Consider the following 15,972-nt stretch of genomic DNA (forward strand, 5'->3'; position numbering starts at 1 on the left):
TACCTTATAGCCCAATTTACTGGTCACTTTAATAGAAACACCTACCCTATAGGCCCACTCACTGACCACTTTATCAGAAACACCTACCTTGTACTTTCACTTACTGGTCATTGTATCAAAAACATCAGCCTTATAGGTCCACTGATTGGCTACTATGTTACAAACACCTAGCTTGAACTTCCACTAACTGGCCACTTTATTAGAAACCCCTACCTTATTGCTCAACAATATAGTTGCACGGTTACAAACCGAGTAGCTCTGTGGTCAAAAAGCAATCACTGATGAAGGTCTAGGGGATGGTTAACACAAACTGTGCCTAAATAAATGGGCTTCACCAGCACTGTGGAGCGGTGAGAGTGCAGCTGTGGCTGCAGTACCTGTGCACTGTGCTCCAGTTGTGTGAGGGTGCAGTAGATAAAGCGCAGTAATGGCAGCTGCAGAGACAGTTCAGCCTGCTGGAGCTGCTCCACCAGCACAGGAAGAACCTGCAGGGACACAAGATGGACCTCAGGAAACAGGAGAACAAAAGTGTCAGCCCGCACCACATGAGACTTTTTCAGTCTTTTAGCTAACTAGAGCATGACTGGGTGGGCAGCGAGGCATGTGTAAGCAATCACACCCAGGTTAAAAAGCCCATTGTTGCACCAACTCTATGAAAAAAAGAAAGAAAAAGAAAAAGAAAAACAAGAGTCTTCGTTCATTTTGTGCGTGCTTAAACATGCAGGTGTGTGTGTGTTTGGGGGGCTTCCCACATTTACATTACAGGCCAAAAGTTTGAAAGTGAGCAGTGAATCTTGCAACAACCGACGCAACAAGAAGCATATTTATGTCTAACAAATATACTGCTGTTCGTTAGGGGTGGGCAATAAGGTGACCAAATGCTGTCATTATTATGATCAATTTTGTCATGATATGCTTGTTTGCAAACCTGCCTTGACTAGCAAACCAAAAGTGGGCGTGGCTTAGACAGAAATGAATATGAGGTGCTGGAAGTGGGTACATTTACTGACTGCAATAACAGACTAATCAAGAAATGTTAACATTAATAACAAGTAGTTAATGGAATGTAATTTAGACAGCCAATCAGCCATCTAGATTATGAAACAGGCATGCTTATTGGCTCTAAATGACTGACTACCTGTGTACTGATATTCAGTACTGAGAATTTTTCCATACTTGATAGTACTGAAGTAGTTTGGTGAGTACCATGAAAGTACTGAATTTTGATACCAGGCCTATTTTTTGTTGTGAAAATGGCTTTACATATAGCTTGATTCTATGATTCTTTTTTCCATACAACCCACTTTTACTGTGCATTAAATGATTATTTTTACAAACTTACTGACTACTTACAAACTAAACTCTAAACTCAGACAAACCTTGGAGCATCGCTCATGTAGAGTTTGACATGGAACTCCATACTGATCAAATTCTCTCTCATTTTTCCCCTGTTCTGATCCAACAAGCTGGCCGTCCACTACCCAGTCAAGCAGAGTGGCCAGCAGCTTCACCGTGGAGGAGCTAAGGGGGCCCTAGCATGGGGAAATAAAAGAAAAAAACATTTATTTTTAGCGTTGACTCCAGCGTGTGGTGTGTGTAGGGTCATTATGTGATGTGTGGTAGACTAGCGAAGAAAAACAACCCTGATTAAACAATTTAATGACAGTAAATTAGAGGCAAAGCACGCTGATTGCGGTAAAACAGTCTTTCCTAAAGATGTATTGGGTTTCAGACTAATCATTCCAAACCCCTTAAAAAGGATCTACAGCGTTAACGAAATAAGGAATCTGCTGCATCTGTAGAGTTTGGTTGATGACCACTCACAATAAATTATTATTTCTTCAGAAAAGAACAGAAAACCTGTCAACTCAAAAATCACTTGTAAGAGACGAATTCTTCATTAAAAAGTGTTTGTAATTTAGGCTGTGAATAATTGGTTCCTTCACAGTTGGGACTAGTTTTCCAGAGGGTGGTAACTGACTTTCACAGGCACCGTCTCATCACCATGGATACCAGTAAACCTTAGAGAAAGCAAAGTAACCGGAACCGCTTTTGTCTGTGTTACTCCAGTGTTGTAAAGTTGGATAAAACTTTCTACAAACAGAGCAAGGTGAAACACGTCCAGGGTGGTAGATACAGAACATGGTGGAACACGAACAGGATGGTAGATACAGAACATGGTGGAACACATATAGGTTGGTAGATACAGAACATGGTGGAACACATATAGGTTGGTAGATACAGAACATGGTGGAACACATACAGGATGGTAGATATAGAACATGCTGGAACGCATACAGGATGGTAGATGTAGAACGTGGTGGAACACATACAGATAGGTAGATAAAACAAGGTGGAACACATACAGAAGGGTAGATATAGAACATGGTGGAACATGTACAAGATGGTAGATACAGAGCATGGTGGAACACATACAGGATAAAAGATACAGAACGTAGTAGAACCCATACAGGTTAGTAGATGTAGAATGTGGTGCAACACATACAGGATGGTAGATATGGAAGGCAGTGGAACTCATACAGGACAGTAGATATAGAACATGATGGAACTCATTCAAGATAGTAGGTATAAAACATGGTGGAACACACACAGGCGGGTAGATATAGAACATGCAATTCCAACAGGATGGTTGAGTGGTGGGTAACAGTCAAACAATGATATAGCACATACAGAATGGTAGACATAGAACATGGTGGAACACACAGAATGGCAGATACAGAAGATCATGGAACTCATATAGGACAGTAGATCCAAAAGATGACTGAATTCCTACAAGATGGTAGATATAAAATATGGTGGAACACATGCAGCTTGGTAGATATGGAACATGGTGGAACACACACAGGACGGTAGATGCAGAATGTGGTGGAACTCATACAGGATGGTAGATATAGAACACGATGAAACAAATACAGGATGGTAGATATAGAAGACAGTGGAACTCATACAGAAGGGCTAGATATTGAACATGGAACTCAAACAGGATGGTCAAATGGTGTGTAGCAGTGGAACAATGGTAGAACACATATAGAATGGTAGATATAAAACATGGTTGAACACATACAGGATGGTAGATATAGAACACGACGGAACAAATACAGGATGTCAGATATAGAAGACAGTGGAACTCATACAGGAGGGTAGATATTGAACATGGAACTCAAACAGGATGGTAGATATAGAACATAGTTGAACACATACAGAAGGGTAGAAACAGAACATGGTGGAACACACAGAATGGTAGATACAGAAGATGGTGGAACTCATATGACAGAACATGGTAGATATAAAATATGGCTTAACACATACAAGTAAATATAAAACATGGTGGAACTCATACAGGTCGGTAGATGTAGAATGTGGTGGAACTCATTCAGGTTGGTAGAAATAAACCATGGGAGGACTTACCTTGCTAGCTTTGACTGAAGGCTGAGATCCGACCTGTTTGGAAGCTTTGAGGTCAAATGCCTTTGGCACAATGTTTTCCCGACCTCTGTGCGCCACACCATCATACTTTCTCTAATGAAGATATAATACATACACAAGGTTAGACTTCCTAAGATCTCCAAACAAGACAATCTCAGCCCTGAAGGTTTCACAGTCTTTTGGATTAGCCAGTAGCAGCCTTAGCCTGCTAACACATACACAGAAGACTAAAAACTAGCACCTGTTGGGAAAGGTGGTAAGTTAGGGGCACCAGAACTAACTGAAGCTTATACCCCACCAATTAGCATGGTGTTAAACACACGCTTAGATGCCTTAAACCGTGCTTAGGTGGTTTCATGCATTTACCACTATATAAATTTGTGAGGTACTAGCTTTCATTATTTGTTAGCTACATTAGCCTCATAGCTTCAATGCAAAAACTAAGGATGCAAACTTAAGACACCCAAGTGTCTTGGCTGATCGACTACACTTGGGGTAAAACTGTAAATTTGACTTTTTGCAAAATTATTTCCTTAAATGTAACAGTAAACAGACTGCTGTTACCTGCAGATTGTCCAGGCGAGCTTGTACTTTCCGTGACTGGCTCTCTAACCGCTTGTTCTGCTCACTCACTTCATTTAGCTGCACACATAAATCACACATCTCAGTGCATCAAACCCAATTGTCTATTTCAATCACAGCAAAAAATTCTTAACCACAATTTTATTTAATCATGTTCTTTAGAATTGCACAAAATTTACAAATTTCTCTGTACAGTTTAATCCTATGGTCCTTTTTCTGGTAGAACGTCCTGGAAAGCTACTTCCGGATAATGTTTGTTGTAGAGGTCTGCGCGGGACTCCCGCCCGCTCCCGTGAAATTTTGTCCCGCTCTTGCAGAAATTCGGTATTGTTTCTCCCGCTCCCGCCCGCAAACGAAATGATATGTCCCACTCCCACCCACGCAGATACAATATCTGACACAGTCTAATCACAAATACATTATGCTCTAGTGAAATAACACAGTAGTCGTGGTCATCAAGCTCACTATGAACTTCACCAAACGCCATTTATTTCCAGTAAACACAAAGCAGGAATTAAACCACAGAGCAGTAGATGTTGGTGTTTGCTGGGCAGCTGTGGCCGTCGGACTGAAGGCTCCGCCCTCTCTCTAACACCTGATTCACACATGCTGCCCCCTGCATGGCCTGAGTGAAGTTGCAGCACAAGCGCTACAGCTCGGACACACTGGCCTTTTATGCAAACAGCATTTGTGCTGCGGATCTGCGAGAAAGTTATACAGACATTAGTTTTTCCAGACAGACAAAATGGTCACATCAGTCACTCTGCTCAATGAAAATATAGTTTATAAATGTACACGGTATATTTGTTTATCCTGGACAGCACTCCGACTTGTGATTAGGCAAAAGTTTCAAGCCAGCTTCACAGGCGCAGCTTGTTTGAAAGCACTGACCACAGTATGTGTGTATGATGCAGTGTGTGAATCAGGCCTATGAGAATTTGCATGTTGTTCACATGATCGGTTGCTCGAGATTGACTTTATTCATTTAAACTGTTTTAACGGTTTCCTACTCGCTCCCACGAGCCTTACTGAAAATTAGTCCTGTGCTGCAAGATATTGTCGCAAGATATTGTCCCACGGGTCCCAGTAGTGCAGACCTCTAGTTCGTTGTAAAAAGTTCTAGACTTCTGATAAAGAACTGAACTGAACCAGACTGAAAAATTATTACCTGTTTCTTCATGGTATCATTTAACTCCTTAATGGAATCAAAACTGGATTTGATCCTTTTATTCTCTTTGGTCTTTTCTTTGAGGGCGGCCCTCAGCTTCTCCATCTCCTGCTGGTATTGCTTTGGAAAGGAAATAAAAAAATAAAAGAAACTGAAATAAACAATATAAATTTACTGATGCACGAGCAGTACAAGGTCCTACATGGACACGTCTATTTCAGTCTTTAAACAAGAGTCATCAGCCAGGTTATTGCTTGCCCTCACCTTTCTGAACAGAGCCTTTAAAAATTTCCCATAAACAACACAGCAAGAATCAACTAAATACAAGTACAGCTGCAGGTTCATGTGCTGTACAAACTACAAAAGATTATACTACAGCACAACTGTGTCACTAGGGATGCACAATATCGATAAAAAGGTCATGTTATGATCATAACGCTATGTATCACGATTGGAAGCTGCCTTAAAATATATTAAAACACACTGAAGAGTCACGGTTAAACCTGTATGATGTGGTTAAAGCTCAGCCTGCAATTTTGACCAAAATTTACATTTCTTGGCTTCTGTGAACGCTTGCAAGGGTACTAATGACCAGGTATGATCTGAGTGGTGGATTATTCTCAGTACAGCAGTGACAATGTGGTGCACTGAATCCACAATGACTCTACGGTTTCTGAATTTGTTTTAAAGAGGCATTCTGGCCTAAAACTAGAGTTTAACATGCTTTCATTCTGTAGGGCAGCATTCCATGGTGACAAAATCCACGATTTTCTATGCTTTTTATGACATCTGTCAGTGCAGAAGGAGAGCTTTCATTTTCTCATTTATCTCCAGAATGTCTTACAATGTTCATGTTAAGCACTGATGAGTTTTTAATTCAGAAATACTTTAGAAATTGGGGATCCAAGGTGCTTTATCCTTCTAAGACTACAGCAGTTCAGCCCTGCCCATCCACCCTAAAGTTATAAGGAGTTTTTCAGCCTGGACTTACTTTTAAATACAAATAATAACACAGCAGCCAATCAGAACACAGCCCTGTCTTAAAGGCCCAGTACAAAAACAGCCTGTTTTTGAAAAAAGGTTACATAAACAAACAAAAAAAAAGTACAAGAAAAATGAAGGAAATAGGCCCTTGACGGTAATCAGACAGTGAGTGTGGTGAAAGTGAACCTGCTGCAGGTTGTTGATGCGGCTTAGCACCTCCTCCTCCACCCCCTGCAGTCTGTGGATGGTGTTTTGGTGCTGGAGAAGTTGTTTCTCTCTCTGCTGGAGCTGCTGCTCGCGCTCGAACAGCTCTGCTGCCCAGACCTGCTGACTCAGCCTCTCTGCCTGGACACACAGTAAACATGCTTTTCAACAGTTAATCAAAAAATCTAATTTACCCCAAATGTAGTCAATCAACCAAGACTTGTTTGGTGTCTGAAAGTGCGCCTCTTTATTTTTGCTCTGGAGCTACGAGGCTAATGTTGCGAACAAGTAATGGAAGCTTATTATCCACCAGTGCTAGCATGGTGAGCATGGTGCTAACTGCATGCCTAATTCACCCCACATTTGCCTCAAGCTGTGTGGAGTTGTTGATTGACCTCTGACAGACAACGATCGCTACAAACACCACAAAGTTAGAATGACATCACTGCCAAAACTGCACATACATAGTATTTTTTCAACCTTCCTTTTTCAGTCAGAGAACACTCTGCTTCTGCATCACACCCACAGATATAGATGTCGCGTTGGGTCCAATTAGGCATGTCAACGGCAGCGCCATTTTGGGGAGGTCAACATCGCTGCAAGACTGCATTCAGTGCCATTACAGAGCGGCAGTTTAAGAAAGATTCTGTCCAAAATTACACTATTTCAGGAATATTACACTCAGAAAGTGGGACAGGATTATATAACGGAGGGAACGCAGTGATCCACACTCATGTTTGTGTGATGTGTATTGTTTGTGTGATGCTTGTGTAGATATGGTCGTGTGGTTGGTGATGCACAGAGAACCTGCTGATGTGATTGTTCTTCCTCTGGTTTTATATTAAGCTTATTTCATTTAATAGTCTATTCAGGGGGTCTTAACTTTATGTAGAAGATGGTTAATGCTTTGAAGGTTATACCACTCCTTAATCTGTGTAGATATTCATAATAGGTTAACGTAAGCACCTTGTTACACTAAACTGAAGCTAGCTTATTTGCCAGCTTCTTGTTAGAATTTTCCCGTTCCACCTTAAATGGTGAAGCTTCAGGCAGAAAGTGACTGTTGCACCATTTAAGGTGGAACAGGAAAACTCGAACAAGAAGCTGGCAAATAAGAAGCCAACTTTAGCTTCATTCTTCTTACTGTGTTTTGGGGGTTTATTTTATTTTTGTGTGTATTAAGATTAGACATGATTCACACATTGATGGATTTGCTGATGTGTCTGATTGTGTTTCTCGCGCAAAACTCGGTTTTTAACATCAGGTGCAGACTGAATACTTTCCTGCTGGTCCGGACGGCTAATTAGCACAATCGGTTATTAAAGAAAGTCTAGATTAATCTACATCTGAGGATTATAACAAACCAAACTTGGTGAAAATCGGTTGAATAATAAGGAAGTCGTGGCCGATTTAATCCTGAGACTCATCGTCTCTCAATGCAAGTGAATCTGTTCACAAGCAGATCTTGACCGCTCCAACATGGCGGACGCGCAGACGTATCGTCTCAGATAGAGAACAACAGACAATGCGGCATCTAGGCGTGTATATCTATGATCACACCGCTGTCACCCGCACTGTGCAGTCCAGTGTTTATACAGGCCGCACAGCAAGCAGCAGAAGCGGTGCGATAGCTCTAAACATACTACTACGTACAAAAATGGACAAAAGTACACACATGCCTTGTCTGATTGCTTCAACGATTTTTAAGGCAACTGGAGAATAACAAAGCCTTATTCGGAAGGAACACGTTTTATAAGAGGAGGTGGGTATCTAACCCACCTGTCCTACCTAACAAGTGCAGCTCATAACGTAAAAATCACAGAAAAACTTTTGATTTTATGCAGTGAAGTTGACTGCTGGCAGCACAAAATTGGCATTAGCCCATGTCCATAGCCCACCAGAAGAGGGAGATATAATAAACAACAAACAAATAAAGACACAAAACCTGCCTAGAGTTTTAATCAGGTCTGAAATTTTGGTCCTAACCCAAACGCAGATGGAGAAATTTCTAGCCAAGCTGGACCCAACCTGAGACACAGCATGGTGTTTTGTGTCCCAACTCCAACTTCAACCACATTATTAAGTTTTGAATTAGATACTGACCCGAGTACAACAAATTTCTGTCCAGAACTGACCTGAACCAGCCAAAGTGCAGAATAAAACCTGACAGGATTTTAAAAATTAAGTTTAAATTCTGCTTTAAAAAAAATATCCATTAAATAATGCTAAAGGCTATAATGAGCTAACACTATTAGCGGTCACAGAACAACTGTTTTATCTCACATTTTCACACTTGACAGAGAAAAACTGAAGCTTTGTTTGATTCTGCAAATGATTCTGTGTAAATGTAGACATTTGTGTGAGTTTGTGCACAGGGTAGTGCAGTATATCAGTTCATAGCCAAAGGTAAGCTAACTGGCAAGCAAGGTTGCTAATTAACCAAATTAGACCATTTAATCATTAATCGAGATTATTATAAACGTTTCCAGCTGTGTCTTGAGCAGGTGCGAAATGAACTGGTGCAGCTGGTTCAGGTTTGGGTCAGTTCTTGTATTTGAACGTGCAGTCGGAAAACACCTTTAAAAAGTGAATGCTTCTTTATTGAAGCCTGCAATGAAATGTTCATCTCGTGCATGTTCAAGATCTATATGACAAAAATTAACCACACAAATTCTTGAAGTTATTGACCTGTTTTCCCAATATCTTCTCAAGAATTATTATCTTGAAATTAGTATAAAATCTTTTTGTATCAATGCAATGCTACCTGTGTTATCCCTTTGGAAGTAAGATCTTTGCTGTGGTGATGTAATGCTGATTTGTCCTATTTCTGCATGTAGAACATACAGAACATATAATATAAAAATAAGACCAAACACTCTCTTGGTTGAAATGAACTGCACTTTCCTGATTCGATTCAACCAGTGTGTCCCAATTCAGGGGCTGGATCCTTCGAAGGAAGCAGTCTACAAAGGCGGTCCTTCGAAGGTTGCACCGAAATAAGACGGTCTGCCCTACGGCGGATTTTCTGTTTGCGTCACAGCACCGCTGTTCCCATCCTTACCCTGCAACACGAAACGCCACTCCTGTCAAGTTCTTTTAAACTTCTAGTTGTTTATTTTGTAATTTATTAGAGCTGGAGATGCTTCACCGCCGGCTACTGATTAGATCGTTTTTTTTATTTAACATGTTAGCCTTTTGCCTCAGTTTAAACCCAAAACTTAGACCGATCAGGCATAACATTATGACCAGCTCCTTGTCTCTACGCTCACTGTCCATTTTATCAGCTCCACTTACTATATGGGTGCACTTTGTAGTTCGAGTGGATCAGACACAGCAGTGTTGCTGGAGTTTTTAAACACCTCAGTGTCACTGCTGGACTGAGAATAGTCCACCAACCAAAAATATCCAGCCAACAGCGTCCTGTGGGACAGCGTCCTGTGACCACTGATGAAGGACTAGAGGATGACCAACACAAACTGTGCAGCAGCAGATGAGCTATCATCTGTGACTTTACATCTACAGGGCGGACTGACAAGGTAGGAGTGTCTAATAGAGTGGACAGTGAGTGGACACAGTGTTTAAAAACTCCAGCAGCACTGCTGTGTCTGATCCACTCAGACCAGCACAACACACACTAACACACCACCACCACGTCAGTGTTACTGCAGTGCTGAGAATGATTCACCACCCAAATAGTACCTGCTCTGTGAGGGTCCATGGGGGTCCTGACCACTGAAGAACAGGGTAAAAGGGGGCTAACAAAGTATGCAGAGAAACAGATGGACTACAGTCTGTAACTGTAGAACTACAAAGTGCACCTATACAGTAAGTGGAGCTGATAAAATGGACAATGAGCGTAGAAACAAGGAGGTGGTCATAATGTTATGCCTGATCAGTGTATATTTATATATATTTAACTTATATTTAAAAGTGTCTCTTCAGCTGCCGTTCGCTTCTCTGTTGATGCCGCCATGTTCTCGAATCCTCTCCAGCACGCAATGAACCTCAGGATCCTTCGTTGCCATGAAAAGGAAGGACACATCTCTTGGCCGCATATGAACTAGCCTCCGAAATGGGACAGCCTAGTTGCGCCGCTGTGCCGCAATCGGCCTTCAAATGCAGCCTCCGAAGGATGCAGCCCCTGAATTGGGACACACTCAACATTTATTCCCCATTTTCTCTCAAGCGTGGGCCTCGTGGACTTTGGGGCTGAGTGGGTGACTCCAGCATGCCAGATTAAAAAAAATAAAAATAAAATTGAAGTACTTAGAGTAAAGGTCCAGCTGGGGAAATGCAGGGTAAAATATGTTAAAAGTGGGAGGCAGGCTGTGGGAAGGCAAACAAAAACTCTGAACCTGACCCAGTCCCAATACATAGAAAGGACACTGGGCTGGATGAATATTTTAAGCTGTAATATTTTAAGCCGGTACCATGTTTCTTCAGAACCAGGTAAAATGGGTAAAGTGGGTAAACTGGGACTACCTGCAGTTTCTCATAGATCTGGACCATCTCCTGGTGCACCTGTCCTATAGGGGTGGGACTCCTGATTAAACCCTCGGTTTGGTCCCTCAGTCTCTCTCTGCCAAACCAGCCCGGCTCAGTCACACATGAGCTGGAGCTGCACGCCAGGTTTGAAGGCAGCGTCACGTCTAGAGGACAGAAATATAAATTAATATCCAGAATGAAGTTCTAATAAAACTGTTATCTAGAATGAAGATGGTTGTAATAAAATGAATACTCAGAATAAAACTGTAACAAATTTAATGTCCAGAGTGAAGCTACAATAAAATCAATACACAGATTAAGGAGTGATATGACGATACACTAAACTTTGTACTTAGCCATGCTGTTTGACGTCACTGTAAGTGGCTGAAATCGTACCTGTCTCTGTGCACAGGATGTTGGTTTCTTCAAAGGAGTTTATTTTCTCAATGAGCTCGTCTTCACTGCCAGAAACACTCTGAGTGGAGTCAAGTCTGAGTGGAAGTTAGAAATAAGAGTGATTAGATGATGCAGCGATTTGGGAATGTTAGATTTCACTATAATGCATTATGATAATCATAATTACAGAAGCACTACATTTCAAAAACACTGAAAAACTACAGTTTTGTAGTTTTTATTTAAACGTTTGCAGAAATTAACTGTTTAAGAAAGAACAGAAATTAAACAATTGGTAAGCATAAATGAATTTAATAATATGACATAGAAATACTAACGATATCCATCATATATATCATATAAAAGAGTACAGTGACGGAAATAAGTGAAATAATGAAAAAACATAATTAAGGCATAGAACGCGAGAGGGAGTGTGTTATCGAGAAATATTCAAATTTGTGATAACACACTCCTCGAGTGTTCTATTGCTTTTATACAACAATTAAATAAGTAGTAGTAAGAAATTAATAACCTGGGCCGTGAACACGGGGTTTAATATTTTAATGTTCGCAGTTCCTTCACCAAATTATAGTTCCTTAACAAGCAGCTTGTTGCTTCGTCAGAGTAACGGACTCCGCCCACTCGCTGCACAGCTGGCAGTTTGTTCTCCAGATCCACACAGACCACACTTTGGGAATTTAGTGTAGCCTCGTCTTCAGAGTCTGACCAAATTGGCTGTCGGTCAAATGTGATCTTAAAAGTGTCCATTTTTTGTTTGTGACAAAGTAAGAAGTAAAAACGTTCAAATCGCTTGAGTGTCTCCTACAGCTGTCAAAGTCGTTGCTTAGCAACAGCGTCTCAGTGGAGTGATACAGTGTTCGTAAAAACCCATGATGTTTTGGCGAAATAACAGCACGGTTAGAAGGTTTCTCAACCAATCAGCCTGCGTGGTCGAAACTGTTGTACAATGTCATATCACTCACCCAAGCAGAATAACGTGTAGACTAAAGTCCGTTCCAAATGCTCACTTACCTCTGAGGTCGACTTGAGACGACCTCTAAGAGTTCCTTGAGGGCTTTGTCATAAGACTTCATCTCCCGATACCTGGGCGACTTTTTGCGTCCATCCTTTCTGCCGACGGCGCCTGAGGACACAGTTCAGATCATTTCACAGCCACAAAGTTTCAGTCGCCAGGTAAGAAATCAAGAAAGCAAGAAGATAATTCAGATCTCAAGGCAGATAACTTGACCAAACATCTTGTGAATGGATATTCACAATATATTAATTAACATTTACTGACTAATTTGAGTAAAACACTGAATGAGTGATCGGTTTTACTGGTCAGAACGTAATATTTTAACTGGTAAAAGTGTGAATACAGTTTAAAAAAATATACTAAAACATATGGAACGCCTACCATGCTTTGCAGGCTTTTCATCATCCTCTCCACTTAATGCAGGGTCAGAAACCTGGTGGTCAGTGGAATAATTCACAATTAAAGCTGTGAAATAGCTACAGAGGAGTTTTCTTTAGCCAGCCTGAGGAACAAACTAACTGAACTAGCTTAAAACTTAACTAAGTCTGCATTAGCCGAACATCTTATTTAACCTCAGTAATAAACAAACTATCAAATACATTAAAATACATTAACTTACAGGAGCGAAGTGAAACATTATATACATCTCAGTACATTAACTTAAGCTGGCTATATATATATATACACACACACACACACACACATATACATATATATATATATGTATGTATATATATATTATTGTTAGTCGTTATTATGTAAGCTGTTACTTAACTCACACTAATGATAATCAGTACTTAAATGCATTAATAATGTTAACTCATTCACATATTTCTGCAATTAATATACACTTACAGAACTTTAACACTCCCTCAATTTTATCAGAACTATTGTATAATTCAATCGTTGAGCTTAACAGAGTCATTCAGAGACTGTGTTGTGATGTCTACAAAACAAATATAGCCATTTGATTGATCTGCATGTCATGAATGGATTTTTAGAAAATGTCTGATTCCAAAACCTTCTCAAAACCATGCAAAAATGTATCAGACACCATTCCATGTAATACATTTCTGTGAAGGAGCTTTTGGAGGTGGACGTCCGGTTCCTATCACCACAACAACAATGACTCAGTAAGTTTCTCCAGAACAGAGCATTTCACACCAAACCACTCTGAATGACTCTGCTTACCTCTCAATTACAGAATTAGACAGAACATTTGGAAAAAAAATACGGTGGAATAAATATGTTTAATAAGCACCTTTCACTAATGACAGCTATCTGAAAACCACTGTAGCTAAATAACGTTGCATAATTGCTTACACTACCTGCACAATATTAACTGCAGCACATTTTAACACGTTGTACAGACGAACAAAATGAGATCGTGATAGCTACTAACCGTAAGCATATGTTTACACTACTAATAAATAACAGACTTAGATAAGTCTTAAGTTCCTAAAGTGTTCATAATAATGAATACGGTCTAAAATGAAGTCCCCTCAGCCACGGTCCCATCTAACGTTACTCGAGTTCCTTTTACTGGAGAACATCGAAGCTAAAGTCAGCTTCTTGTTCGAACTTTCCCGTTCCACCTTAAATGGTGCAGCAGTTACAGGCGCCAGAATGTAACTGCTGCACCATTTAAGGTGGAACGGGGAAGTTCGAACAAGAAGCTGGCGAATGGAAGACTTCAGCTTCGTTGGAGAACATGTCACGAGTTTGGGTTCTGTGTTCAGACCGAGAGAGAAGCAGAACATAGCAGTATAAACATATATATGTCGGTAAGATATATAAGTTAACAGGTCGGCTTTACAGAAAACAAACAAACAAACAAACAAACAGATAAACAGACAACCACGGTTAGCTAGTTAGCTTAGCATCTGTCGTTACCTTCAACCAATCTAAATTAGTCACTGTATGTATTTTAATGCTTTTTAAAAATTTAACTCAAATGAATAAATACCCGTGTTCTTCTCTCTAAATACTTTTTCTTCAGTATTTCTACTTTTAAGTTTAAATCGGTGTCGCTGCTGCTCATCTTCAAACTCGCCGCCACTGCTGCTGTTGCTGAGCAACAGGTTTCAGTTTTACACTTTCACAATAAAAGTCCGTTTTGCAGTTTCACAGTGAAGGTTGTACATTCGTGGTAATGTTTCTCCCTGTTGTCATAATTTTACCTTTTTTTTACATTTTTATAGTGAATTAATTGTTTTGCAGTTTCACAATAAAGGTCCCACTGTTAACATCTGGAAACTTTTTTTTTGTTCAATTTTACAGTAAAACTTTAGGTATGTCTGAAATGGAAACTGACTCTAAGGGATGAAGGCAAGACCACGTTTAGTTTTATGAAACGGTGCCTGTTAAAGCTGTTTTATCTGGCATAGTTTTTGAGTCAATGTAAACAAATCCTGTGCTGCTGAAGACAATCCACAAATGACATGAACACAAAAATATCACTGCACTATAACAATACAGAGCCCTCACTTTGTGTATAAATGGAAATGATTAAGCTAAATGATTAATGATTTAATTAAGCTTACAGCAGTTTAGCCCTGCACATTGATAATAAGGAGTGTAAAATGTAGAATAATAAAAAAGGACCAAAACTATAAAAACACAATGCTGTCACTGCTTAATAAAGCACTTTTAACTGCTGTCCACGGTTGACTCTCTCCACATATGTAGAGATTAGGACAGTCCCAGATAAATGATATAAAGAAATCCACTGATTTGGTGGGAATTAAATTTAGGAGTTTATTTTTTTAATCCATTGTGACTTCATTTATCTATTTATTATTATTATCTTATCTATTTTTATGTTACTATGCATGCAGTAAAATCAGCAGTATTATTGAGCAGGAATTTAAGAAGAGTTCCTGAGTTGTGTGGTTATTTTAAATTACATTAGTAAAATTATGTCAACTGCCATGGAAATTTGCAAGTTCTGAGACTTTGAAAATTACAATATTTGCACACATTTAAACACCTTACTCTACATGTTTTGGCAAATGAAGGAAGAAAGAGAATAGAACTTTTTAAAAAGTAGCAATTCAGTGCTTGGAACCCTAATACACTATGGCTCAGTTTCCCAGACAGGAAGAAGCCTAGTCTTGGACTAAATATCCTTTGAATGAGACATTTCCACTCAGAATGGTGTATAATAATGTTAATAGGAAGTTTGTTCCCCCTTTGCTGCAGTAACAACCTCTACTCTTCTGGGAAGGCTTTACATTAGGTGGAACATTGCTGTGCGGCTGAGATTGCATTCAGCCACAAGAGGGTTAATGAGGTCAGGTGCTGATTTTAGGTTATTAGTTCTGGATCGTTCCAACATCTCCAGAATCACTCCATCGCTTCGGAGAAGACAGTTACACAGCTCCACGTGGCATGGTGACTTTAGGCTAACGAACGGCTGCTCTAGAGCATCCCATTCTACTGGTCAATCCTTATCTATAAGGACTGCACAAGCTGCGTGTATAGAATAGATCACCTTTGTCTCCATAATCAGGAAAGTAAGACAAATGTTTGCATCACCGCATGACGTACAAGAACATTGCGAAGTGAGAGCTATGTAAACACGTGTTCGTTAGGCCTCAGCATCTCCTTGCCTTCTTGCCTGCCAGAAACTCTGCTATAGCACGAACTGCTTGTAATGAGGATTGGCTGGGCG

At 40.1% G+C, this 15,972-nt stretch overlaps 1 protein-coding gene across 1 annotated transcript in view; it reads right to left on the reverse strand.

Moving 5' to 3' along the window:
* Positions 1–14,370, reverse strand: part of LOC118811575 (coiled-coil domain-containing protein 138-like) — a 34,176-nt gene extending 19,806 nt beyond the window's left edge. The window contains exons 1-11 of the mRNA XM_036575889.1: positions 14,266–14,370; positions 12,681–12,732; positions 12,296–12,407; positions 11,267–11,361; positions 10,868–11,034; positions 6,368–6,526; positions 5,198–5,317; positions 4,012–4,089; positions 3,430–3,540; positions 1,380–1,532; positions 378–485 (exon numbers count right to left, since the gene is read on the reverse strand). Of these exons, the coding sequence (XP_036431782.1) occupies positions 378–485; positions 1,380–1,532; positions 3,430–3,540; positions 4,012–4,089; positions 5,198–5,317; positions 6,368–6,526; positions 10,868–11,034; positions 11,267–11,361; positions 12,296–12,407; positions 12,681–12,732; positions 14,266–14,340 (1,230 nt within the window). The 5' untranslated portion in view covers positions 14,341–14,370. The remainder of the gene's footprint in view (positions 1–377; positions 486–1,379; positions 1,533–3,429; positions 3,541–4,011; positions 4,090–5,197; positions 5,318–6,367; positions 6,527–10,867; positions 11,035–11,266; positions 11,362–12,295; positions 12,408–12,680; positions 12,733–14,265) is intronic.
* Positions 14,371–15,972: the final 1,602 nt, after the last annotated feature.

Source organism: Colossoma macropomum, unplaced genomic scaffold (assembly GCF_904425465.1).
Source record: "Colossoma macropomum unplaced genomic scaffold, Colossoma_macropomum, whole genome shotgun sequence".
NCBI lineage: Eukaryota > Metazoa > Chordata > Actinopteri > Characiformes > Serrasalmidae > Colossoma > Colossoma macropomum.